The following is a 27,835-nucleotide window of genomic DNA, read 5'->3' as shown; positions in this document are numbered from 1 at the left end:
TGTTCTGGGAGACATCCGTCGTTTGGGTCGTTCTCCAAGTTGGGATCTGCCGTGCCTGAGGAGGAGAATTTTTCCGGTGATTTGGAAAGAGTTTGGACGGATGTGCGTGGTAATCTTCAGGAGGCCAACAGAAAATCTAAAGACTACTTTGATAGGAAACGACAGGAGGTTTTGTTCGCTGTTGGTGACATGGTTTGGTTGTCCTCTAGGAATCTGCGGTTGAGGATTCCTTCTAAGAAATTGGGTCCCAAGTTTGTAGGGCCCTTTAAGGTGCTTCAGGTTGTCAACCAATCTGCTGTTAGGTTGGAGGTTCCTACCTCCTGGAGAATTAATCCGGTCTTTCATGTCTCTCTGTTAAAAAAAGCTGTTGTGTCGGATGGTGACGCCTCTGCCTCTGTTCCTCCGGTGGTGGAGGACGGGGAATATGAAATTTCTCGCATCCTTGACTCTAGACGGTATAGAGGTAGTTTGCAGTATCTTGTGGCCTGGAAAGGTTTCGGACCCGAGGATAACTCTTGGGTGAGGTCAGATGATGTTTCCGCGTCCAGACTTATCAGAGCGTTTCACAGGAGATTTCCTGATAAGCCTGGTCCTAGGGGATCCGGAGGATCCTCTTAGAAGGGGGGGTACTGTTAGAACCTTGCTGTTAGGTTTTTTTTCCTTTGCTGGTCACATGACCTTGTTGGCCTATTTAATCCTGCTCCGCCCTTCTGGCTTTGCTGGACTTCATTGTATATCTACTTTCTAGCTAGCCTGTGCTCTGTATCTAGCTCTGTTAGTTTGCTTGGTCTGCTGACCTCTATGTTCTATATGTTTTGTTTGTTCGTCTGTCTGCTACTGTTTCTGTTAGGAGGTGTCCCATATTCCTCCCAGTCCTTAGTACTTGTAGGGATTCCTCCCCCACATCTATAGGTCTTCGTACAGACTAGCTTAGGACTTTAGCAGGTCTGATCGCAGGATCAGGTTCCCTGTTACATCGTAGGGATTCAGCTGAGTTCTATCGTAGGGACAGATCTCCTCTCTTTCCTTAGCTCTGGTAGCAGAACATAACAGTTGTCAAACTGCTGGACCCAGGAGATTTAGGCAAGAGTGGTGTAAAGAACTCGCATGGCTTAAATTTGACTATACAACTGGTATAGCTATATGCGAGATTTGTGCTTCCTTCCCTGGCATTGCTGACCAAGCACCTAGGATCGTAAAAGGATTTTCAGGACCCTTTAAACTTGAAACCTTCAAAAAGCAGCAAAGTCTCTCCAGCATCTAAATTGTGTGGAGGCTAAACATGCAGCGTTGGCTCCAGAAGCTACTCCATTGGCTGCTTGTATAAGGAAAATGGATGAAGACATTTTTAAACATATGACCATTCTATTTAATGTGGCCTATTATATTGCCAAAAACAACAGACCTTTCACAGATTTTGAAGGGTTGCTAGAGTTGACGGAGAAATTAGGGAGTGCTGTGCGACAGGAATATGCAAACGATAAAAGATGCAAAGAATTCATTTCCCATATTGCAGAAATAATCAGGAAAAACCTAATCAGTGAGCTCAAAGAGGCAAAATATGTCAGCTTGATGCTAGATGGCTCAACTGACAAAGCAGGGGTTGAACAACTGACTCTGTATGTCAGGTACATCAAGGACAACAGGGTCAAAGAAGTATTTCTTTCTGTTTCTCCTCTTGAAATGGCTACTGCAGATGGATATTTAGAAGCGCTCACAGAAGAACTTAGAACACTTGGTCTTGTAGGCTGGCTTTCTTCAAGTCACTTGATTGCCATTGGTACAGATGGTGCTGCCAGCATGATTGGGACCGAAAATGGCTTGGTGCAGAAAATACGCCAAAACATCAGTCATTTAATTGGCATTCACTGTGTTGCACACCGATTGAACTTAAGTGTATTAAGTTCAGTAAAACAAGCTAAATTAATTGATGATTTTGACTCTATTTTAAAGAAACTCTACCAATTTTATCAATACTCACCTAAGAGAATGCGACAGCTGAAGCAAGTAGCAGAAAACCTGCAGCTTACAATTCTGAAATTCCAATACTTGCATAATGTCAGATGGGTAGCAAGCAAAGTCGGTGCTCTGTCTGCACTTGTCAAAGACTGGAAATGCGTGACAATCCACCTAGAAAGTGTGGCTGCGGAAAAAGACAGTGCCTCTGCAGCTGCCCATGGTTTACTGAGAAAGCTCACAGATTTTAAATTTGTTCACATGCTCCATTTTCTACTGGACTATCTGGAAATTCTTAAAAACTTGTCACTTATATTTCAAAGAGAAGAGCTTTTTTTAAGCACAATTGAGTTGCATGTGAAAAGCACAATTTCAACAATCAATTCACTTAGAGATGCACCAAAACAACATGAGGCCAGATTTGTCTCAGGAACATCTCTTCAAGGACTGTTTCAAAATGTACAGCTACATGGACTGAGCAACACTGTAGCTGCATCAATTCAGCAGGAAAAAGCTAATTTAATTAATCATGCAGTTAAATACTTGACAGTGCAATTTCTAAGTGATATAAATATTGAAAGATCCACCGCAGTGTTTGACACCTTTGCCTGGCCAGCAGGAGCAACATTGCAAGACTACGGTGTGGTTGAGATTACTGCATTGGCTCATCATTTTCGTAAACAGCTATCTCCACCTGAAAGTGATGACCAATGCATTCACTCACTCCTCAATGAGTGGTATGAGTTTAAGGTCCTTGGAAAAGGAAAGAAACTGTGTGAGCTTCTGGATTTGGCACTCTCCAACACCGAGAGATTTCCAGTTCTGGGAAACCTGTTGTCAATTGTGGCGGTGCTCCCTGTCTCAACCTCATGTTGTGAAAGAGGATTTAGTTTGATGAACATGGTCAAAAATAAATTCAGATCAAGGATGCAAGAAGAAAGTTTAAGTGACTTGTTTATGATCACCATGAATGGGCCATCTGTGAAGGCGTTTGATCCTGCCAAGGCTGTGGACCACTGGTACTTCAGCTCTAAAATCACAAGGCATGTTCATGGCCACAAAAAGCAAAGTGAAAAACACTAGAATGTTGCCTAAAATCTAAAATATCAAAATATAATATTTATTATCTTTAAAAGTAAAATGTTGTTTATAACGTTTGTAATGTTTTTTTTGTTAAATTAAAAACCAAGTTTGCTTAAAAAAAATTCTGGCTCCTAAATTTTTTGGCTGGCTCCTAGATTCTTAACAACTTTGTCGACCCCTGCCATAGACTATAATAGGTACAAGTGCTATCTCATGTGGACAGCCCCATAGACTATGAGAGGTACAAGTGCCATCTCATGTGGACAGCCCCATAGACTATGAGAGGTACAAGTGCTATCTCATGTGGACAGCCCCATAGACTATGATAGTTACAAGTGCTGTTAAAATCATAGATAGAAACTGACGTCTGAGTGAGCCCTTAGGACAGGTGTTGACAAGTGTATTTTTTCTTATCCAAGAAAATCGGATCAGTTATGCTAATCACACTTTGATCAGAGTGTGCTCATAATGTGATCTGATTTTCTCAGATTTGGAGAAGATAGAGAAAAAAAATCCTCTATATTCATTATTCATCTGAATGCAGCCCATTGGTTTACACAGACTCATTGACCTGCAAGGCTGAGTGCAATCCAAATATTAGATCAAACTCAGGCATGCAGCAATTTTTTCTTTGTCCAAGGAAAAAAATCTGCCATGTGCACTACCCCATAGACCAATATTGGCCCGAGTGCAATCTGATGCTTTGTCGGATTGTGCTCGGACAGCAAAAACACTCGTCTGCACCTGCCCTTAGGCCAGGGGTAGGGAATCTTTTTTTCCACCCACAAAGTATGTCCTGACACTGGCACTGGTGTCAGGACGTAATCTTTCATTGCACTCGCTTCAGTTTTCAATATTGAATATTGTGTGTGCATGCTCACAGAGCAAGAAGAAAATAATGGTCCGGCGGCCTTCAAAATATAGCTGCTGGTCCAGACACTGCGGTCCCCGGGAATCTGCCCAGGGGCCGGACTGAAGGTCATCGAGAGCTATAAACGGCTCGGGGGCCTTAGGTTCCCCACCCCTGGCTTAGACTTGTAGAGACATAATGTGCTTGCGGGCATGCATAAACACTAAAGATTAATCAGGAGCGTAACTTATAGTTATACTGTGTCTGAAACAACTAATTACACAAAAAATATGTGTAATGAAGAACAGCAAAAGAAAAAAGAGAACAAAAACATTTTCCTTGGCACAGGTAACTAATGTCCTCTCTCCAATTGTGTTCTTGTTGTATCACTAACTGCTCGGTGATGCTAATAAAGAGATCATAAGTTCTTACGAACAGGACAATGACTCTTAGGCCACGGCCCCACTATCAGTATTTGGTCAGTATTATTTCTCAGGAGTGGGAGCCAAAACCAGGAGTGGGTGATAAATGCAGAATTGGTGACTTGTTTCTATTATACCTTTTCTCTGATTGTTCCTCACCTGGTTTTGGCTCCCACTCCTGAGAAAAAATACTGACTGAATACTGACTGAATACTGATAGTGGGGCCGTGGCCTAAATCTTTAAAATTGTCTGTCGCTCTGTAATGTCTATATTTTTTCTTCTACATGTATCCCCTGAAATGTAATATGGTACAGAATACATTGATGCAGTGCAAATATTAATAGTATTATTAAAGTAGTGGCAACTTTTGTTTTACCTTCATGCCAATGGTGGTCAAATAAGTAAGGCCTCATTCATACATCAGTTTTATTAGGTACGAGAAAAACTAACCAAGTTTCCTCAGTGATTTTTGGTCAGAGTTTGGTCCAAATGCTGTCAGTATTTTTCGTACGTGAAAAAAAACCTCTATTCTTTACCTATGTAACAGTGAAAAGCGGACGGCACTTGGATGACATCCGGATCCTGTGCAATTTCTTCATGGACCCATAGACTTGCATTGCCGATTCTGATCTGACACTTGGTCCTGTGAATCTTTTTTCTGAACTTTTATATAAGTATGTACGAATCCATTACCTATGAAACATCCTTCTGCTGCCGCTCTAGCGGTCTCCGCCAGTCAGATGATATACCATCCATATACACATGACCAGCACAGCCAATCATTGACCGTAAGTGTAATTGCCTAGATATACGTCAGCAGTGACATACATGGACGACACGTCAATACTGCCGGACGATCAGGGGCGGAACTACCGCCCGTGCAGCCCGTTCATTGAACGGGGGCCCCGAGGGAGAGGGAGCCCCTCCAGCCTCCAGCAGGGCCGCCATCAGGGCATGACTGTCCTGACTCCAGTATGGGGCCCGGCCGGTAGGGGCCCCCTCGGAGCCCCGTTGGGGGCCCCCCTCTTGTGCGTCTCTCTCCTCATGGGGCCCCCGGCCCCATGCTAAGCGCCGGGTCCGGGACATCTCAGCGCTGCGCTGCTGCGGCAGCGCCTTCATGATTCCCCTGACTTCCGGTCATGTGACAGCGCCGTCACATGGCCGGAAGTCAGGAGAACCTGGTGTCAGCGATTTGGACGAGCACCAGGATTCTGCAGGGATCGCATGGGGGTAAGTATAACAAGTTTTATTTTTTTTTAAATACAATTAACTAGGAGTGGGGGAGATGAGAGATGCACATGGGGGGGGGGGAGATGAGAGATGCACATGGGGGGGGAGATGAAAGATGCACATGGGGGGGGAGATGAGAGATGCACATGGGGGGGGAGATGAGAGATGCACATGTGGGGGGGAGATGAGAGATGCACATGTGGGGGGGGGGATGAGAGATGCACATGTGGGGGGGGGGATGAGAGATGCACATGTGGGGGGGGATGAGAGATGCACATGTGGTGGAGGGGGATGAGAGAGGTGCACATGTGGTGGAGGGGGATGAGAGAGGTGCACATGTGGTGGAGGGGGATGAGAGAGGTGCACATGTGGGGGGGGAGATGAGAGATGCACATGTCGGGGGGGGAGATGAGAGATGCACATGTGGGGAGGGAGATGAGAGATGCACATGTGGGGGGGAGATGAGAGATGCACATGTGGGGGGGGGAGATGAGAGATGCACATGTGGGGGGGGGGATGAGAGATCCACATGGGGGGGAGGGGAGAGATGAGAGATGCACATGGGGGAGGGGAGAGATGAGAGATCCACATGGGGGGGAGGGGAGAGATGAGAGATGCACATGGGGGAGGGGAGAGATGAGAGATCCACATGGGGGGGAGGGGAGAGATGAGAGATGCACATGGGGGGAGGGGAGAGATGAGAGATGCACATGGGGGGGAGGGGAGAGATGAGAGATGCACATGGGGGGAGGGGAGAGATGAGAGATGCACATGGGAGGGAGGGGAGAGATGAGAGATGCACGGGGGGGTGAGAGATGCACGGGGGGGGATGAGAGATGCACGGAGGGGGATGAGAGATGCACGGAGGGGGATGAGAGATGCACGGAGGGGGATGAGAGATGCACGGGGGTGAGCTGCACATGGGGGGGTGAGAGATGCACATGGGGGGGTTATGTTTACATAACTTTGTTGCCTTATGAAGGGCGGGGGGGGGCCCCCAAAAATTTCTTGCACAGGGGCCCACTACAGTCTGTGTCCGCCCCTGGGATGAAGTAAATGCAGCTGAACAGCAGCTGTCAGGACAGCTGCCCTGTCCTGCTGCAGGGCGTGATGGGGCCTCAGTGATGCGGCTCCTGGCACAGCACATTATGTGGGGCTCCTGGCATAGCTCCTGGCGGGGACCTGGTCTACACTATATGATAAGTATGCACTAAACTCCAAATCCCTCCATTACCCCGCCCCCATATGACCAAAGCCCCGCCCACCCCACCCCCTCCTTGCTGGGCCATGGAAAAATGATCTTGCTTCAAGCCGGTCCCTGGTGCAAAAAAGGTTGGGGACCACTGCTCTAGATAACTGTGTTATTTTATGCAGAGACGAGTCCTGGCTGGAAGACGTGATGGCGGTCTGTGCTGGATGAAGGAGAAAAGCGTAGCTGAAGGACTTCACCTAGAGACGTCACCAGTGAGTCAGTGTATTACATGTACACTTACACTATATACTATGTACTGGGCTCCTGTGTATAATGTCACTGGTGATCACTGTATTACCTGTACACTATATACAGAGCTCCTGTGTATAATGTCACTGATGATCACTGTATTACCTGTACACTGACACTATATACAGAGCTCCTGTGTATAATATCACTGGTGATCACTAGATTACCTGGACACTTACATTATACATACCATGTATAGAGCTCCCGTGTATAATGACACTTATGGTAATATTAGTAATGTGGTGGTAGTATTAGTAATGTGGTGGTAATATGTGGTCTGGTCATGGTGTGGCAGTTTTTCTCCCTTCTGTGTGGTATTATTCGGTCACTATGTTGTGGTAATATGTGGTCTGGTCATGATGTGGCGGTATTCCCTGTATGTGGTATTATTAATCATTTTAAAAAAAAATGTATATGACACATTCCCTTAAAGAAAACTAAATAAAAATATATCTAAAAAGAGTATTGGATATTTTAAGAAAATTTTAATAGGTTAGAGTAGGGCCTGGCCAGAAGAGTCTACCTTATCGTGGTGGCGGCTTTAAAAATCTTTTGGCCAAAATAAAAGCTGCTGTCTATGTATGTGGCGCCGTCACATGGCCGAACATGGGGGGGGATGAGAGATGCACATGAAGGGGGGGGGGGTGAGAGATGCACATGGGGGGGGGTGAGAGATGCACATGGGGGGGGGGTGAGAGATGCACATGGGGGGTGAGAGATGCACATGGGGGGGATGAGAGATGCACATGGGGGGGTGAGAGATGCACATGGGGGGGGATGAGAGATGCACATGGGGGGGTGAGAGATGCACATGGGGGGGATGAGAGATGCACATGGGGGGATGAGAGATGCACATGGGGGGGATGAGAGATGCACATGGGGGGATGAGAGATGCACATGGGGGGGATGAGAGATGCACATGGGGGGGATGAGAGATGCACATGGGGGGGATGAGAGATGCACATGGGGGGATGAGAGATGCACATGGGGGGATGAGAGATGCACAGGGGGGTGAGCTGCACATGGGGGGGATGAGAGCTGCACATGGGGGGTGAGAGATGCACATGGGGGGGTTATGTTTACATAACTTTGTTGCCTTATGAAGGGAGGGGGGGGGGCCCCCAAAAATTTCTTGCACAGGGGCCCACTACAGTCTGTGTCCGCCCCTGCGGACGATTAAGCACAGACTAGAGAAATGGTAAAGCTGGAGTGGTGGGAGATTTAATAAAAGAGTCATTCAAAATATGGATTTCATTTTTTTATATAACGTTTTTTTACTTTTATTTGTATCCTATTCTGTCCCATTCTGTTTTTTAAGTCACTAATTTTTCACCCATATTTGTCCTTTTTTTGTTAAAATACTATTATTTTTTAGGCTTTCCTCATATTAAAAGACACAAGGATATTAAAAAACTGAACAAGTACACACGTGAATTTTGCAATCATGGTACATGCAATGCTAAATTCAATGCGATGGCTCCTATGGACAAAAAAATGGTACCTTTATGGATCTTCTGGAACACATGAGCTGGAGTGGTGGGAGATTTAATAAAAGAGCCATTCAGTATACAGACCAAATAATAGGCAAAGATGCATATGGATGTAATTAATATTTTTTTTATAATTTTTCAATTTTTATTTGTATCCTATTTTATCTCATGTTGTATTTTTGAGTTCTTACATTTTTATTCATATTTATACATATGTACATATATACAACCCCTGGCAAAAATTATGGAATCACCAGGCTCGGAGGATGTTCATTCAGTTATTTAATGTTGTTGAAAAAAAGCAGATCACAGTCATGGCACAAAACTAAAGTAATTTCAAATGGTAACTTTAGGGCTTTGAGAAACACTCAAAGAAATCAAGATTAAAAATGTGGTACTCAGTAAGGGTAATTTTTTTCAGAGCAAGCAGAGGGAAAAAAATTATGGAATCACTTAATTCTGAGGAAAAAATTATGGAATCACCCTGTAAATTTTCATTTCCAAAACTAACACCTGCATTAAATTAGATCTGCTCATTAGTCAGCATCTAAAAAGGCGTGATCACACCTTGGAGAGCTGTTGCACCAAATGGACTGACATGAATCATGGCTCCAACACGAGAGATGTCAATTGAAACAAAGGAGAAGATTATCAAACTCTTAAAAGAAGGTAAATCATCACGCAATGTTGCAAAAGATGTTGGTTGTTCACAGTCAGCTGTGTCTAAAATCTAGACCAAATACAAACAACATGGGAAGGTTGTTAAAGGGAAACCTACTGGTAGACCAAGGAAGACATCAAAGCATCAAGACCGGAAACTTAAAGCAATATGTCTCCAAAACAGGAAATGCACAACAAAACAAATGAGGAACGAATGGGAGGAAGCTGAAGTCAATGTCTGTGACCGAACTGTAAGAAACCGCCTAAAGGAAATGGGATTTACATACAGAAAAGCTAAACATAAGCCATCATTAACACCTAAACAGAAAAAAACAAAGTTACAATGGGCTAAGGAAAAGCAATCGTGGACTGTGGGTGACAGGATGAAAGTCATATTCAGTGATGAATCGTGAATCTGCATTGGGCAAGGTGAAGATCCTGGAACTTTTGTTTGGTGCCGTTCCAATGAGATTTATAAAGATGACTGCATGAAGAGAACATGCAAATTTCCACAGTCATTGATGATATGGGGCTGCATGTCAGGTAAAGGCACTGGGGAGATGGCTATCATTACATCTTCAATAAATGCCCAAGTTTACATTGATATTTTGGACAGTTTTCTTATCCCATCAATTGAAAGGATGTTTGGGGATGATGACATCATTTTTCAAGATGATAATGCATCCTGCCATAGAGAAAAACTGTGAAAACATTCCTTGAAAGAAGACACATAAGGTCCATGTCATGGCCTGCAAATAGTCCGGATCTCAATCCAATTGAAAATCTTTGGTGGAAGTTGAAGAAAATGGTCCATGACAAGGCTCCAACCTGCAAAGCTGATCTGGCAACAACAATCAGAGAAAGCTCTCCAAGGTGTGATCACTCCTTTTTAGATGCAGACTAAGGAGCAGATCTAATTTGATGCAGGTGTTAGCTTTGGAAATGAAAATTTACAGGGTGATTCCATATTTTTTTCCTCAGAATTGAGTGATTCCATAATTTTTTCCCTCTGCTTGGTCTGAAAAAAATTACCCTTACTGAGTACCACATTTTTAATCTTGATTTCTTTTAGTGTTTCTTAAAGCCCTAAAGTTGCCATTTGAAATGACTTTAGTTTTGTGCTATGTCTGTGATCTGCTTTTTTTCAACATTAAACAACTGAATGAACATCCTCCGAGCCCAGTGATTCCATAATTTTTGCCAGGGGTTGTATGTATGTATATATATGTAAAAGAAAGGTAATCTGAATAAAACCATTTTAAAGTATTGGCAACTTCTTACCATTAAAACTACGGTAAGTTTACTTTATACGGATTTGTATTAAGTGTGAATGAGCCCTATGAAATGATAAGGCATAGTCTATTTTTTTAACATTTCCCATGCCTATAAGATTAGTACAAGTCTGGTACTATGACCTAGGAGGAATTCGGCCTTGTTAAGGGAAGGGCATGGCCGCAGACACGCTATACTTCCTTCCAAAGCTTTATTCCATATCACATGCCCTACCAATTTACATTGAAATATGTTGTCGCACAATTTTGTCTTTCACTGTCACCGCAGGGCTCATACTTAAACACGATGACAGCTCCGCAGGAAATACAGACATGAGGAGGCATCCTGCACCTGTGCTGCTCTTATAGGAAAAACATTTTTGACCGAAGGATTACGAAGTGCTTTCGTATACAGCTTGACCTTGACATTGGAGGCTACAGATAACAAAAGCCATAAATGAGGCATTAGGACATCGCGCAGGTTCAAGTACTTTTTAGAGAACAGTTCTTTAGTTTCAGCAGCAAATAAGCTAATGAGACCAATGCCTTGTGCCGCTGCATATATTCCCCATACGATGCCGAAAGCAAAAGGTTATGTGAAAAGTTCTATTTTTTTTCTGAAATTGGAAGACAAGGGGAACGATGCACTAAAGAAGCAACATCATATGCATAGCAAAGAGCTTCACCTGCCCTGTGGTCTGGAAACATTCAAAAGGAAGTGGAAATTCTATAATTTTTCTATTTTAAAGGGATCATCTCCTAAAGCCAGTCTTCTCTATAGATCAGCTGATTGCCGCAGATTTTATTAATAGCTTTCTATAGCAACCCACTAATCTTCTGAAGAGGGGCTCCTTACAGAATCATTGGAACATCAAACTAGTTGTAAAGGGCAAAATTGAGGATGGGTCAGGGGTATTCTACTGTGCTATGCATTGCAAAAAAAAAACTACATAAAATGGGCACACTACACATCTGTGTGGGGTAAAATGATATAATGTAGTGACAATTATAAATCAATTCTAATTTTTTAATTAAAGTATGATTACAGATTAAAGCTCGAAGAATCTAAATTATCGCAAGAACGCGATCTCTAAAAATAGGATTATTTAACATCTTATTATATGATAAAAATAAATGGAGGTTCAGAACATTGTATGAAGATACAAGAAGCTGGAGAGAAAATTTTAAAATAAATTAAATGTAGAATGAACTGTGATCTAACATGGTAAAATGGCAAATCTTAAAAGGGAATCTGTCAGTAGGTTCAACCCTCCTAAGAAGTCTATATGGGCATGTAGGTCATAGGAAGCTGAATAAAATGATACCTTGATATCGGAGATCCGATGTCTTATTCTCAAGAAATGTATATTTTTCTTAATATATAAGGAGTCGTTAAGATCTATGGGCCGGACATAGATCTCCCTGAGAATCTGCCTCCAGAGATTATTTTACAATAAAAGGGGCGTTACCAGTGTGAGACATGTAGATCAGGAGAGCAGACTGTCAGTCATTACATGTCTCACACTGGTAATGTCCCATTTTATTTAAATTAAGCTTTGGAGGCAGATTCTTTCTCAGGAATAACATGAGATCACAGGTCAAAGTATCGTTTTATTCAACATTCCATGACCTTGATGCCCATATAGACAGCTTAGGAGGCTTGATCCTAGTGACAGATGCCCCTTTTAGGTTAGAATGACTGTCTGTTGAAAAATGTTGTATTGTCGTATTAATTGAATAGAATAGTGTCAAGAGGGAAGCTGAAAAAAAGATCACATTTTAATACTGAGTCGCCAAAGAAATAATCCACAGAGATCAGGAGACTTCAGGCAATACTTCTTGGGGAAAAAAACCCAAACAAACCCCTCTCTGCCAAACATAATGCCAAACTGTTCTATAAAGCTAACCACACACATGGCAATAGAGGAATGACTTACACCAAACTTCTGTAACGGCAGTCCATCTTTGGTGGAAACAGAGGAGTCGGCATGTTAAATCCAAAACGCCCATTCCTTCCTTTCCTTCACATTGTCCATCAAAGGATTGTCTAGACGCCTCCTCGTACACAAAAGAACATCATGGAATTCACCAAAATCAGTCAGTACAGCTACCTCACCCTAAAGAAGTCTTTGATGAGCACAACTGATTGCTAACCGGAGACATCCATCAGTAGACAGATCAGGACTAAGCAGAAATGAGGATATTTTCACCTAAAATATAGTAATAAATCATAATAAAATTAATTATGAGAATTTCCAATGCATATTGCATTAAGGAGGCAACTAGTAGAGAATATGAACCCATATGGAACAAAGGTAAAGAAAGCAGAAAATATTAAAAGCCATTGCGCAGATAAATGATTAAAAAAATTAGTCTTGCTCCGCTCCCTTCCACTTTGAGATGAGAGCAGGTAATGTCACAACCACCGATACCTGCAAAGATGTGCGCAAGATTGGCAGGCATAATGCGTCTGACGCATTCTATGAATGGGACAGATGAACAATACATGCGGGTGACGAATGTGTCCCTGCAGGTATCAATACACGTGACATCACCTGCCTCCCACATCTTGATGCAGAAGTGAGCAGAGTAGAACAAACACTTTAGGATATGCGAACACAGAATTTATTGGAGCGTTTTTGGAGCAGAAATTGAGCGGAAACTGTTCCAATCCTTTTCAAAAAGCTAAAAACTTAGGGGTTTCCTCTCACTTTCTGATTTGAAAACTCAGCACAAAGACTCCGTGTGCACAATATCCTTAAAGTGTAAGCAGTGTTTTAATTTTTACTTTATAAATCAATAGTACACATGAAAATAATAAATTTTGTAATATACTACTTCCAATAGGTGGCACTAGAGCTCAAGTCCTCTTCCTCTCTGAAGAGACAATTTTCATATTTAATTTCCCAGAGGAGCATGTAAGGCTTTTAAGTCTCCTCATACTGGCGTGCCAGACCAGGCATGTCACTCTCCACCAGGGGTGGATTAAGAGTAGCAAGGGCCCCGGGCAGTTTAGAAGGCGCGTGCCCCCCCCCCTCCTCCACACACCTGATGTATCAAATGTCACATGATCCCCTGTGATAGTTCACGTAAAATTAATTTGGCACAATATTAATATATTAATTATAATAATTATTTTTAGGCTGTGTGCCCACTATGCCTCTTTTAAGCGTTTCCGCAGCGGCAATTCCGCTGCAGAAACGCTTAAAAAACGCTTGGTAGAAGGTCTGCCATGTTCCCCAATGATAATCCACATGTGCTCTGCACATGCTGCGGAAATTTCCGCTGCGGATTATCATTGCGGAAAAATCCGCAGCACTACCAGTTATTTTGCGGACGCGCTGCGTTTTCGCCGCCATTGACTTACATTGGAACACATGGAATCCGCATCACTGCCTCTGTACATGCAGAATCCATGCGTTTCAATGTGCGGATGGTACCTGGGTGTGGAGGACAGGAGACTCTCCTCCGGACCCGGGTACCATAGAACCTGTAAAAAAAAGAATAAAATAAAAAATAAATATTATACTTACCTTCTGATGGCACCCGGTGTCTTTATCCGATGCGTCCTGGCTTGCCGGCAGCTCGCGGTAGACTAAAGGACCTGCGGTGATGTCATTTAGTCATGTGATGGGTCACGCGACCGCTGACGTCGGCAGGCCATCAGAAGGTAAGTATATACTTATTTTTTACCATTCTTTTACGGTCACACTATATAAATCCATGCCGGTAGCATGGATTTATATAGTGTGACCAAGTGGTCAAGTACTTTTCCAAGTGATGCTAAAATCGCTTGGAAAGCGCTTGACAACCCGCATGCGGAAATGCATGCGAAGAACACTTCACATCCGCTTGTCCGTGACAGGAAAAACGCATGTACAATCCGCATACGTTTTTTCTGCCAAGGAGAGCAGAAACGATAAAAAAAATCCAGAGCATTTCTGCATCGTGGGCACATAGCCTTACATTAATTGTATGGCTTAATATTGAGCACACGTAACCATCTATACACAGCAGGAGGCCGCACATAGCCATCTATACACAGCGGGAGGCCACACGTATCCATCTATACACAGCGGGAGGCCGCACGTAGCCATCTATACACAGCGGGAGGCCGCACGTAGCCATCTATACACAGCGGGAGGCCGCACGTAGCCATCTATACATAGCAGGAGGCCGCACGTAGCCATGTATACACAGCAGGAGGCCGCACGTAGCCATCTATACACAGCGGGAGGCCGCATGTAGCCATCTATATACAGCGGGAGGCCGCACGTAGCCATCTATATACAGCGGGAGGCCGCACGTAGCCATCTATACACAGCAGGGGCCGCACGTAGCCATCTATACACAGCAGGAGGCCGCACGTAGCCATCTATACACAGCAGGAGGCCGCACGTAGTCATCTATACACAGCAGGAGGCCGCACGTAGCCATCTATACCCAGCAGGAGGTCGCAAGTAGCCATCTATACACAGCAGGAGGCAGCACGTAGCCATCTATACACAGCAGGAGGCTACACGTAGCCATCTATACACAGCGGGAGACCGCACGTAGCCATCTATATACAGCGGGAGGCCGCACGTAGCCATCTATATACAGCGGGAGGCCGCACGTAGCCATCTATACACAGCAGGGGCCGCACGTAGCCATCTATACACAGCAGAGGGCCGCACGGTGCCATCTATACACAGAGGGAGGCCGCACGCAGTCACGCACACACACAAACATATACAGACATATACATACACGCATAAACGCATTTGAAACACAAAAATACATATAAACAGACATCACACAATGATATCTGCCTGCACACACACACACACTCACACACACACTCTCACACACACACATTCACCATCCCCCGGCTCCCGTCGTCCAGATCCTCTCCAGTGGTAAGTAGCAGTGCAGGGCGCTAACTGCATGATGTCACACTAGCAGACACGGCCGCACACAGGGCCGTGTCTCCGAAGAAAAAGTGGCGGCCGTGCGCCACTGCTGGGGGAGCGGTCCGGGGGCCCCGCCGCCTCTGACTGCCGGTATGTGCCGCGGCGCCGCATATATTATAATGAGGGTAATCTGGCCATGGACCCCCCAGAGCCCCGGGCCCCCTGGAGCCCCGGGCGGTAGCCCAGATTGCCCTCATTATAATCTGCCTATGCTCTCCACAAGGAGAAATCTTACCCCTTCGATTCAATTCTGAGGTAAAATCTGTATTCAATGGAGACAGACTTTCCCATTACTGAGATAGATCTCATCAGTAGCACCTGCCATCTCCTATCTAGATAGGAGGGAGGAGCTCAGTCTTTAGCTCCACCCTCTTCCCATCTACACAGAATTGTATTTGTAGCAACTGCCATCTCCTATCTCAGTAATGGGAAAGTCTGTCTTCACTGAATACAGATTTTACCTCAGAATTGAGAATTTTCATAATGACTGATCAATTCTGGCAGAGAAAGAAGCGTATTTCTCTGATAAGAAGCTTAGTAATATATCTTATTTTCATGTGTACCGTTGATTTATGAAATAATATTTAAAAATACGGTTACTCTTTAAGGTTAGGGCTACATTGAGACTTGGACACCACAGACCAAGGTTTCTTCGGTGCTGCTACTACACTGCAGCGCACTACAAGTGAATGGGTTCGCTTTGTGCCCCCATGGGTGCTGCAAAAAGCAAGTCACAAGAAGTCCAACCTACTAGTTGGATTTTTGTGGCTGGCTTGACACAGTCGCAGTACTCTCATATTGCAAAGCGATCCCATTCACTTGTATTGCTCCACAAAGTAGCAGAAGCACCGAACAAGTCTTGGTTGGGCAAAAAAGTATCGTAATCAAAGTCGCCATGTATCCCTAGCCTTATGTGCATTACTTAAACTCTACAACCTTTTGTCATTGTTCCTGGAAACTGGTGCGTGTCCTATGTTACTGACCCACCACAATGTATCTGATATGTCGAAGAAAATTAATTAAAACTTATATTCACACACAGATTATACAAATGATATATTTCCTTTTTAATTAACACAAATATTATCAGATTATAAAAAAATTGGGAATACAAGGGGTAATGCCATTAAAACTTCACCTTTTCATCTTTGACTGTTTTTCACATTCAAACACGGGCAAATAATGAGGTTTTCATGGCAACAAGAAAACATATTTGAGGCAAAGAAAATATTTTTAACGGTCTTGAGTATCGATAGTTCTTCTCCGTAAAAAGTATTTTTTCCCGAAGAGCTCATCTGGGTCAGATGTAAAAATGAGAACAAACAAGAAAAGTGTGATCCATGTCAACCAATTATTATTTTTGCTCGGTTGTCATCATTTGATTCATAGACCTTCATTCTCTATTTTTGCTTCCTTTATAAATACTTTTTCCTGCTGTCAAGCCAAATGAATTACTAATGCCCGTAATCACAGCCTTCTATGGAGCTAGAATTCGTGCATGGTAAATAAGAACTTTTTAAAGTATTACATTTTTTGACGAGAACATTCCGTTTTATTTTCAAATTTGATTTCTAGTGTATATTTGAAGAAAGTGAGTTTTCTTTTCGACTGTCTGTTGACCATGTCTACTTCAATGAGTAATGGATGCCTACAGCTTTGCCTTGGGCACTCTGAATCGAAAACCTAGTGGGGCCGAAGATTCAAAAATCTCCTGCGTTTTATTGTCTCTCTACTAAAGATTACACAATTTGTTACGACTGCTGTGTCAAAAATCAATGTCAAATAAACATGAAAAGGCAAGATACGCTCATAGGAGAATACATATAGGAGCCTAAATCATGGTACAATAGGGAACATGAAAGGCAAGTAGACTGGGTGTTCGGGAATTGCAGATATCTGTGGAGCACTGAAGATACTCTCTTCTTTTCGCCTCCAGTTGACCCCTTTTTGTAAAGGTCTTACAAGAGCTACAGGTTCCTGGGGGGGTAATGATGGTGAAGAGAAACATATAACTAGTGCCACACATTATGATAGAAAAATGATCAGTATGGCAATGTCTGAGTCTAAAATGATCCCAACAGACTTTTTTCTCTTTGTGTTTACTAAGGGCTCATTCAAACGTCCATGATTTATCTCCGACGTAAAAACACAGATCGATGTTCATCACCGTAAAATTTAATATGCAGTTATTCTATGGCCTATAAGTCTCCTCACACTGGCATGTCAGGCATGTCACTCTCCACAATAAGAGACTTTAGCTCCTTACGTCCCTATCCACGAAATACATAGATAGAACACATATGTGACTCACGGATGTCTGAACAAGACCTAAATGTCACCAAGACATTGAAGAAGTTAGAGGCTTATAGGGAAGCATAAAGTAATCCAAAGGATAAAAATAAGTTATTTTCTTTAGCTTTCTTACAATGTGACCTTGAGAGGACAAAACTAAATGTTTATTTGGTAAAGGGCCAGACGATGTTTTACTGAAAGCAACTGTTATCCGCATTCAGCAAGTGAAGGAACAAGAAGAAACGACAACTATGCTTCCCATGGGAGATGGCGAAAAATGGAAAGATAACACTCAGTAAGCTGAATTCTTTCAACACTGGATCAGTGGGAAGAAACACACAGCTGATATGTAGAGGTCAACACAAACGGCACGAAAACTGGAGAGAAAATGCAGAGAAAATTAAGTAAACCCTACTGATCTCAATTTTCTCTCTGCAGAGAATCCATGAAAGTTGCATGACCCGATACACTGAGATGAAACCAGGGCGGACCAGACCAAGGAGATAGGTATCAAACACACCTCAAGAATTGTCACTTGTACCTAACTTTTGGTACCTAGGAAAGTACTTATTACCAATCAGTAAAAAGTCACTCCAAAAGTTATATAACTGTTCAACATATTCTTATTTTTACACTGAGGGAAAACTAAGTAAATGTCAAAAAGTTCTAAAAATATTACACTATTAAAAACTAGAATAGGTTGTGTGTTAAGAGAAAATAAAAAGACAATGCAAATAACCCGGCATCTATAACTGCTACTGTCCAAACGTTCAGGAGGTATACATCTGACAGTGTGCACAGCCCGGATAGATGCCGAGACAATTGTAAAAAAACATATATATGTTTCAGTGCAGGGTCTAGTAGCCACTTGTATAGTAAAGCACTTTCGACCTCTGTTTTGTGAATGGTCATCTATGGAGACATTACAGTATACGTTGGGAAAAACTTCCAAAGTTTATTGTAGGCTAGGTGCACATATGTAGTGTGCACCCAGCCTAAATTATAAAATATCTACTTATTTACACTATCGTTCAAAAGTTTGGGGTCATTTAGAAATTTCATTATTTTTGAAAGAAAAGCACTTTTTTTTCCAATGAAGCTAACATTAAATGAATCAGAAATACACTCTATACATTGGTAATGTGGTAAATGACTATTCTAGCTGCAAATGTCTTGTTTTTATTGCAATATCTACATAGGTGTATAGAGGCCCATTTCCAACAACACCACTCCAGTGTTTTAATGGTACATTGTGTTTGCTAACTGTGTAAGAAGGCTAATGGATGTTTAGAAAACCCTAGAAAACTCTTGCACAAGTATGTTAGCCCAGATGAAAATGGTTTGGCTGACTTGAGAAGCTATACAATTGACCTTCCTTTGAGCTAGTTGAGAATCTGGAGCATTACATTTGTTTATTCTATGAAACTCTCAAAATGGCCAGAAAAAGACAACTTTCATGTGAAACTAGACAGTCTATTCTTGTTCTTTGAAATGAAGGCTATTCCATGCGAGAGATTGCCAAGAAACTGAAGATTTCCTACAACAGTGTGTTCTACTCCCTTCAGAGGAGAGCACAAACAGGCTCTAACCAGAGTAGAAAGAGAAGTGGGAGGTCCCGCTGCACATCTGAGAAACAAGACAAGTACATTAGAGTCTCTAGTTTGAGAAATCAACGCCTCACAGCTCCTCAACTGGCAGCTTCATTAAACAGTACACGCAAAACGCCAGTGTCAACGTCTACAGTGAAGAGGCGACTCCAGGATGCTGGCCTTCAGGGCAAAGTGCCAAAGAAAAAGCCATATCTGAGACTGGCTAATAAAAGGAAAAGATTTATATGCACAAAAGAACACAGACATTGGACAGAGGAAGATTGGAAAAAAGTTTTATGGACAGACAAATCAAAGTTTGAGGTGTTTGGATCACACAGAAGAACATTTGTGAGACACAGAACAACTGAAAAGATGCTGGAAAAGTGCCTGACGCCATCTGTGAAGCATGGTGGAGGTAATGTGATGGTCTGGGGTTGCTTTGGTGCTGGTAAAGTGGGAGATTTGTACAAGGTAAATGGGATTTTTAATAAGGAAGGCTATCACTCCATTTTGCAATGCCATGCCATACCCTGTGGACAGCGCTTGATTAGAGCCAATTTCATCCTACAACAGGACAATGACCTAAAGCACACCTCCAAATTCTGCATGAACTATTTAGGGAAGAAGCAGGCAGCTGGTATTCTATCTGTAATGGAGTGGCCAGCGCAGTCACCAGATCTCAACCCCATTGAGCTATTATGGGAGCAGCTTGACCGTATGGTAGGCAAAAAGTGCCCATCAAGCCAATCCAACTTGTGCGAGGGGCTTCAGGAAGCATGGGGGGAAATTCCTCAAGATTACCTCAGCAAATTAACAGCTAGAATGCCAAAGGTCTGAAATGCTGGAATTGCTGCAAAGGGAGCATTCTGTGACGAAAGCAAAGTGTGAAGGAGAAAATTATTCTTTCAAATAAAAATCATTATTTCTAACCTTGTCAATGTCTGGGCTATATTTTCTATTCATTTTGCAACTCATTTGATAAATAAAAGTATGAGTTTTCATGGAAAACACAAAATTGTCTGGGTGACCCCAAACTTTTGAACGGTAGTGTAGTTCCAAGTAAACTAGTGGAAAAGGATGCAGGAGGGGAGAGAATGTAGGGGGTGTACAAAATAGACTTTGAGTCATCAAGGAACAATGGTCTTCTGATACTTGGCTCTGCTCTTCCAAAGTGCCTGCTCACACACCAGGCTCTGCCATTCCAAGGTGACTGTCCAAGATGAGTTGAAGGGTTTTTTCTGTATAATTTTGGACTACATAACATCTTTATAATCTCTTTTATTTCCAATTTTTGATGGCAGAGTGAACAAAAACCAGCAATTCATGACTTGTTTTTATTATTTCTGTTATTCACTGTGTGGCAAAAGTGATCAGACAACTTTATTCTTTGTACCAGTAGGATTGCAATGATACCACATTAATATTGGTATTTTTATGTTTTGCTACTTTTGCTCACTAAAAACTATTTTCTACAAGCAAAATTGTTTTTGCATCACCATACTCTGATAACTATAACATTTTTAGTTTTCGCCCACAGAGCTGTTTGTGGGCTTGTTTTTTGCCAGACAATGATGTTATCAGTTTTCATACTTTAAAAAAACAACATTATTTTGATCACTTTTCATTGCATTTTTTGTGTTAAAGTATGATGAAAAAGCTATATTTTTGCTGTGATGTTTTTTTTTTTCGTTTATGATATTCACTATAGTGATTATATAAGGTATCAGTTTTTTAGCTCTGGTCATTCGGGACTATACCAATTATATGTTTTGGGTTTTTTATTTTACTTTTGTTCTTACGTAGTGTCAAAACAGTTTTCTGTGATTTTTTTCAAACTTTGTATTTTTTTCTTACATTTTTTTACATTTAAAGGGAATCTGTCACCACTTTGGAGTTATCAGACCTCTACTATGGCCATACAGGGTATAGAAAAGTAAATCTATCCATTCCTGTATGGTCCATAGTAGAGGTCTGATTAAAGAGAAAAGTGCTTTAATCAATTCTATTTTGTACAATCCCCGCCTATGTGCTTATTATTCCCCCAAATCTCCGCCTATATGCTTAATTATCATATTCCCCCCTCCCTTACACGTCACAGGGCCATGTGAAGTGCACTGTGCTCCCTGACCTCCCGGGCATGCGCAAAGCGCCGCTCACATAGAGCTCATATACAGCGCGCTTTGCTTCATCCCGGCCCTGTCTCCCCATGCATTGCGCTGCAGGGTTCTAATGCGTAGGCGCCGGAAGTGACAGTGACCCTCCAGCGCCTGCACAATAGAACCCTGCAGCTCAGTGCACAGACAGACAGGGCCAGGATGAAGCAAAGCGCGCTCTATGTGAGAAGAGCTTTAGGCATGCCAGGGAAGTCAGGGAGCACAGTGAACATCACAGGGCCCTGTGAAGTGCAGGGGAGGGGGGGGTGATATGATAATTAAGCATATAGTCGGGGATTTGGGGGAATAATAAGCACATAGGTGGGGATTGCTTGGCGTCCCCAGGACGCCAAGCCTGTACAAAACACAACTGATTAAAGCGCTTTTCTCTGCAATCAGACCTCTACTATGGGCCATACAGGTATGTATAGATTTACTTTTCTATACCCTGTACGCCCATAGTAGAGATGGTGACAGATTTCCTTTAACACGTTTTATTGAACTTTTTTTTTACTTTTTATTTTGTCCCATTATGGATCTTCAACTTTCACTAATATCATCAGTGGTCTAGTATCCTGCCATGCTTATACATTGCAAGGTGTGAGACCTGTCTATTTTACATTGACAGGAGGCCAATTATACCATGATGGGAGTGTCAATGAAGTTAAAGAGGGAAAGCTCTCCCTCTGTTAACCATCTAGATGTTGCTGTCACTATTGACAGCAGTATCTAAGCGGTTAATGGCTGCGATTGTTGCAATTGAAGCAGAGAGTCAATTATAAGATATAGCTTACACTCATCGCTGATGGCACTGGCTCTGCTTGTGAACAGGCTCCATAACCACGGCATACATGTACAGGACATTGCGGGAACTCCTTGCCTGCTGCGCTGTACATCTATGGCAGATGTTAGAGAGGGATTAAAACAGAAGTGCTAAACCTTTTGTTGGTTAGCTTTTGCATAAGGCAGAACCATGTGCACAAGCCGGTACAGCCGCATATGGAGCCCCAATGTCTGTGAACTACCGAGCTGTAGGCAGCCATGTATTGCCTTATTGTTCTTCTAGACTGCACAAAATAATGAAATATATGGAAACATTTTACTACCAATGTAAAATATAAAACTTCAGTGCGTAAAAGCCAAGTGTTAGTAATACTAAACCATTGCACAGTCAGAGCCATAATATAAATCTTTTTCAGGAGCCATGTAACAGTAATATACCCACCGGCCTGGTGTCAGGTGTCAGTTCTGCAGTTGTAGTCCTGATGCCATATTTTAGTAATGCTATAACGTTCCAGGTGTACTATAGGACATGCTACTGCCACCAGGAGCTAAAATGCTGACATCTTGAGCAACTGATTGAGAAATACTCCACTGCTGAACTGCTTAGACTAGAATTTCATAAAGTGATGTCAAATAAGAACAGAGTAAACATAGGGGTTTAATATTACTCCCCTGTTGCTATTTATCCCCAAAGAATTCAGGTTGTAAATAGTACATTTTTTTCCTATTTTTTTCCTATCAGTATAATGTGCTGATGGGTCGACTTAAAGGGAACCGGTCGCCAATTTTATACCTTTTAAATCACGCCCATCACCTTTAAAAGCATGTAAATGGGATTCCTACTTCCCCTTTATACCTTTATAGTTGCCCCTGCATAGTCTTGTATTCATGTCCTGCGTTGCATGCAAATTAGGCCGTCCAGTCAATGGACGTATCAAAATTGCTTCGTGCTCAGCGCCATTTCAAACCCTTCAAACGCCACCCGTCCTTTCTTGATGGAAGTGGATGACGTCTCCACATCATCCATACGGTGCTAGAAGTCTATCGCCTGCGCAGTGGAATCAGAGACCTGTGTAGGCGCACCCCACTCTGCCCTATTGACCAGCTAGGGAGCTGGTCTCTGATTTCACTGCGCAGGCGCGAGTCTTCGAGCACTGTGTGGATGACGTAGAAGAGGCGGTGTTTGAAGGGCTGGGGTGGCGTGGAGTGCAATCTGGATTCTCCCATTGGACCGGACAGCACAATTGTAAATGGTGGATCCTGTGCTATCTTTATACAGAATACTGTGCAAATGTCTTAGGCAGTGGTGATAAAAATGCTGCACAGTAAGAAAACGTACTACAATTGAAGTGTTACTAGTTTATTTTTATCAGCTAACGAAATCTGCTAAGTGAATGAAGAAAAGACAAATCTAAATCAAATCAATATTTGGTGTGACCGCCCTTTGCCTTCTAGACATCATCAATTCTTCTAGATACACTTACACATAATTTTTGAAAAAACTCAGCAGAGAGTTTGTACCAAACACCTTGGAGGACTAACCACAGATATTCTACACAGTGCTGTATTTCCTGCCTGTAATGATAATGCGATGACTTCTGAAAAGTCATGTCTATGGAACAAACACTGCCAGCGCATTATGGCGCTCAGTGGTCAGTGTGAGGCCAGTGATTGTCTGCAGTGGTCACATGGATATATAGCACTTGACATCATTGTCTAGATCTCAAGATCATTGAATTAGTTGCATTGTGTCCAATGACTTAACTCGAAAAATTAAGCTAAATGAGATGCGCAACAAATTTAGCATCAGAGGTTATCCAGATAAGGTTTTATTATTTTCTCAGTCAACAAGACTAAGTCATGTAAAGAATTCTCAAAGGGTAGCATTCGTCAATACTTACAATCCTTTCATGCATATGATTCATCACTGCATTAGGAGACATTGGTTCCTCTTAGGCAAATCATATCCTCACATTCCTGAATTTACAACTCCCATTTGATTTGCAATAAAAAAAAAATCTAAATCTTAGAAAACAATTCGTTTGGGCAGATATTGGCCCTAAACAACTTCAGGCACCTACAAAGCACTGTGGCCACCCAACAAAAAAGTACATTGCCCTGTCTGCATTGCCTCAAGTGTTCTAACATAGCCAAGGGAGACACATTCTCCCATCCCAGATCAGGTAAAAGGTTCCCCATCAAAGGATATTTTACCTGTGATTCCTCATATGTTATTTACCTTATTTAATGTCCTTGCAGTCTCGGGTATGTTGGGGAGACCACTCAACATATCCGAAACTACATTTATCAGCAAAAATTTACTATACGACGTAAAAAATTAAAGATTACCTATTCCCTCGAATTTCATGACCGCAGGACATAACGTTGCACAGCTAAGGTTTCCGATGTTAGAAACTTTACCAATCACCCGGCAAGGTGGCGACAGAGTTAAAAAACTCAGGGAGAAGCTTTTTGGGTTTATATGTCAAACTCTGGAACCATATGACCTTAGTAGGGAGAATGAGATATTTTATTATTGATGTACTTTTGTGTTGAGAGTGACTAGGTCTTCGTCTTCTCCCTTCCTTTCACCTTTACTAATTTAGCTTTGCCTTTTTTTCCAGGTCACCTAGTGAAACAACAGGTACCAAGCACAGTTATATAGTTTTTCCTTATATTCCTTTCCCTTCCTTTTCTTTTGTCTTATATACGTTTCTTATTTCCATGCCCTTTTCGTTGTTTCCCTTGTGGCTTCCCCTTTAAATCGCTCTTCATAGTCAGACCTTCCTTCTCTTGGTTCACGCCATCCTTCCCTGTATTCTCTCAGTCTGTCCCCTCTATGATCATCTCCTTTTCCCTTCCCCTTTAGTTTGTTCTGTCTTGTCCCTTCTGCGCATGTCGGCCAGTCCCAGCCTTTCTTCTTCTGCACTTCCATGGTAAAAGGTGGCGTATACATGATCCACTCTTGCAGGATCTAACACTAATTTTTTTCCTTTTTTTCTTTCCTTTTCTTATCTTTTTCGCTTTTAAACCTTATTCTCCTATCAGGTCTCATATTGCCGGACGTGAATGTTTTACTTCCTCTAGATATATTTACCCGAATATGACACCAGCCTCTTGAAACTACCGAGTTAGATTTTCCATTTTATCACCTAAATGAAATATATATTTTAATTTCTGTATTGATATTACTCTTTTTGATGCATACCTTATGCTTTGCGTACAGATATCTTTGAGAAAGGCCCAAAAGTCGAAACGTTGGCAACTTAATCTGACATACATTGCTTGGTTGAATAAAGATAGGTTTCTTCGCCATTATTCAATTTGTTCATCTTCTGTGCCGAAGGAACTTTGACTATACATTGTACTTCATCTTAGTGATTCATTTAGGTCAATATCTTTTGAGTTTATTCATGAAAATATCTCAAAATTTGACGAAAATGTAGAAAACTTAGCAATTTTCAAACTTTGATTATTTATACTCTAAAACCAGATAGTTATTCTACACAAAAGAGCTAATACAAATTTACCATATGTTACTTTACGTCAATCCTTTTTCGAACGTTCTTTTATTTTTGTCACGATGTTAGAAAGCTTAAAAGTTTAGCAACAGTTTTTCATTTTTTTTTCAAGAAAATTCACAATTTTTTTTGAGGGGTCCATTTATTGGAAAACCCCAAAAAGTGATACCATTTTAAAATCTGCACTCCTAAAAACATTCAAAAACTGCTGTAAGGAACTGTGCTAAAGAAGTTGTCCACTACTTGTACAACTTCATCTCATCCCTCACGCTTGGCCCCGATAAAATAAAAAAGCTTATACTCACCTCCCGTGCTGGTGCAGTTCCAGTGCTGTCGGCACTCTCTCTCCATAGGGCTCCTGTGCGGTTGTTGTGACAAGTGAAACCGGCACCCAATCAGCGCTGACATCACTGTCTCCGCTTCCTGTCGAACTGAACATGAAGAGGAAATGAGAGAGCAGCTGCAGCCTGGACTTCCTCATCATTTTCGATTTGTCCGAAGGTGGGGACAGTAACGTCAGCATCACAACAACTGCACGGGAGCCCTGGGTCCACAAGTGCCGACACCGCTGGAACGGCGCCAGCACGGGAAGTGAATATAGGCTTTTTTATTTTATCAGGGCCAAACATTTAGTTCAAGAAGGGGTTATCCAAGTAGTGGACAAACCCTTTAACGCTTCAGGTGCATCACAGGAATTAATGTAAAGTAGAATGTAAAATTTAATTTTTCCACTAAAATGTTGCTTTAGCCCCAAAATTTTAAGTTTCACAAGGGACAAGAAGAAAATGAACCCCTCAATTTGTTATGCAAATTCTCCCCAACGAATAAATAAACCACATGTAGTAAAAACCTGCTCTTTGGGCACACGGCAGGGCTCGGAAGGAAAGAAGCGCTGTTTGATTTTTGGAGCGCAAATTTGGCTGGAATACATTGCTCACGTCATTTCACATTTGCAGAGTCCCTACAGTGCCAAAACTGAAGAAACACCCCACTGAGTCATATATGCTCCGTTTGGCCCCTGTTTCAGCAATGTCATCTGATTATCTGCTTTATTTTAGTGAATCGTTCCCTCGAGGGTTTTGACTGAATCATAATTTTTGCGGATTTAGATGACATTTCCAATGTAAAAGCTCAGCATAGAGTGCTTTTTGGGAGGCAGTTTAATTAAACACAGCTGAATTCCAATGAAGGAGTAGAATCATCTCAAGGAGGATCACAAGGAAAAGGACAGCATGTGACTTAAATATGAGTGTACGAGCATAGGGTCTGAATACTTATGACCATGTGATATTTCAGTTTTTCTTTTTTAATAAATTTGCAAAAATTTCTACATTTCTGTTTTTTTCAGTCAAGATGGGGTGCAGAGTGCACTTTAATGAGAAAAAAAAATGAACTTTTTAGAATTTACCAAATGGCTGCAATGAAACAAAGAGTGAAAAATGTAAAGGGGTCTGAATACTTTCCGTACCCACTGTAAATATTTTAGATCGCCTTTTATTTTTAATTAATTTTTTTTTAATTTTACATTTTAATATAAATATATATATATATATATATATATATATATATATATTAAAATTTATATTAAAATTAAAAATGTAAAAAAAAAATTAAAAATAAAAGGTGATTTAAAATATTTACAGTGGGTACGGAAAGTATTCAGACCCTATATATATATAAACACATACACACTCACACACACTTACATGTGTGTATGTACCATATTTTTCGGACCATAAGATGCACTTTTTTCCCCCCAAATTTAGGAGGAAAATGGGGGGTAATGGTCAGTACCTTACCAAATACTTGCGGTGGTGGTGTAGCGGGATCGCAGGGCCGATGCAGCAGAGCGGAGGTGGGTGCGGCGGCGAGGCAAAGCGGCTGTGAGGCAGAGTGGATGTGCAGCGATGTGGCAGCGAGGCAGAGCGGCGGTGGGTGCACAGTCATCTACAGGAAAATGGCTGCCCGAGCCGGCGCATGCTCCATCTGGGAGCTCGGGCGGCCATTTTTCTGTGGATCACCGCTTCATGAAGATCGCCGCGGCCACTGGAAAGCCGCACCGCAGCACCCACCATCGCTCT

General features: G+C 42.2%; 2 protein-coding genes across 5 annotated transcripts in view; one reads left to right on the top strand and one right to left on the bottom strand.

Annotated features, from left to right (window-relative positions):
* SLC8A3 (solute carrier family 8 member A3) overlaps positions 1-27,835 on the bottom strand; it is a 368,793-nt gene that overhangs the window by 280,559 nt on the left and 60,399 nt on the right. The window lies entirely within an intron of this gene.
* LOC141155358 (zinc finger protein 862-like) lies at positions 1,333-3,039 on the top strand. Its single transcript, XM_073642236.1, has one exon. The coding sequence runs from the start codon at positions 1,333-1,335 to the stop codon at positions 3,037-3,039; it is 1,707 nt and encodes a 568-aa protein (XP_073498337.1).

This window comes from Phyllobates terribilis, unplaced genomic scaffold (genome assembly GCF_046119375.1).
Source record: "Phyllobates terribilis strain yellow unplaced genomic scaffold, ASM4611937v1 Scaffold_7__3_contigs__length_470593459, whole genome shotgun sequence".
NCBI classification, from domain to species: Eukaryota; Metazoa; Chordata; class Amphibia; order Anura; family Dendrobatidae; genus Phyllobates; species Phyllobates terribilis.
This window is presented reverse-complemented; position numbering and strand designations above follow the sequence as displayed.

Coding starts and splice junctions, on each gene's coding strand:
- LOC141155358 (XM_073642236.1), top strand. CDS start 1,333: ATGGATGAAGACATTTTTAAACATATGACCATTCTATTTAATGTGGCC.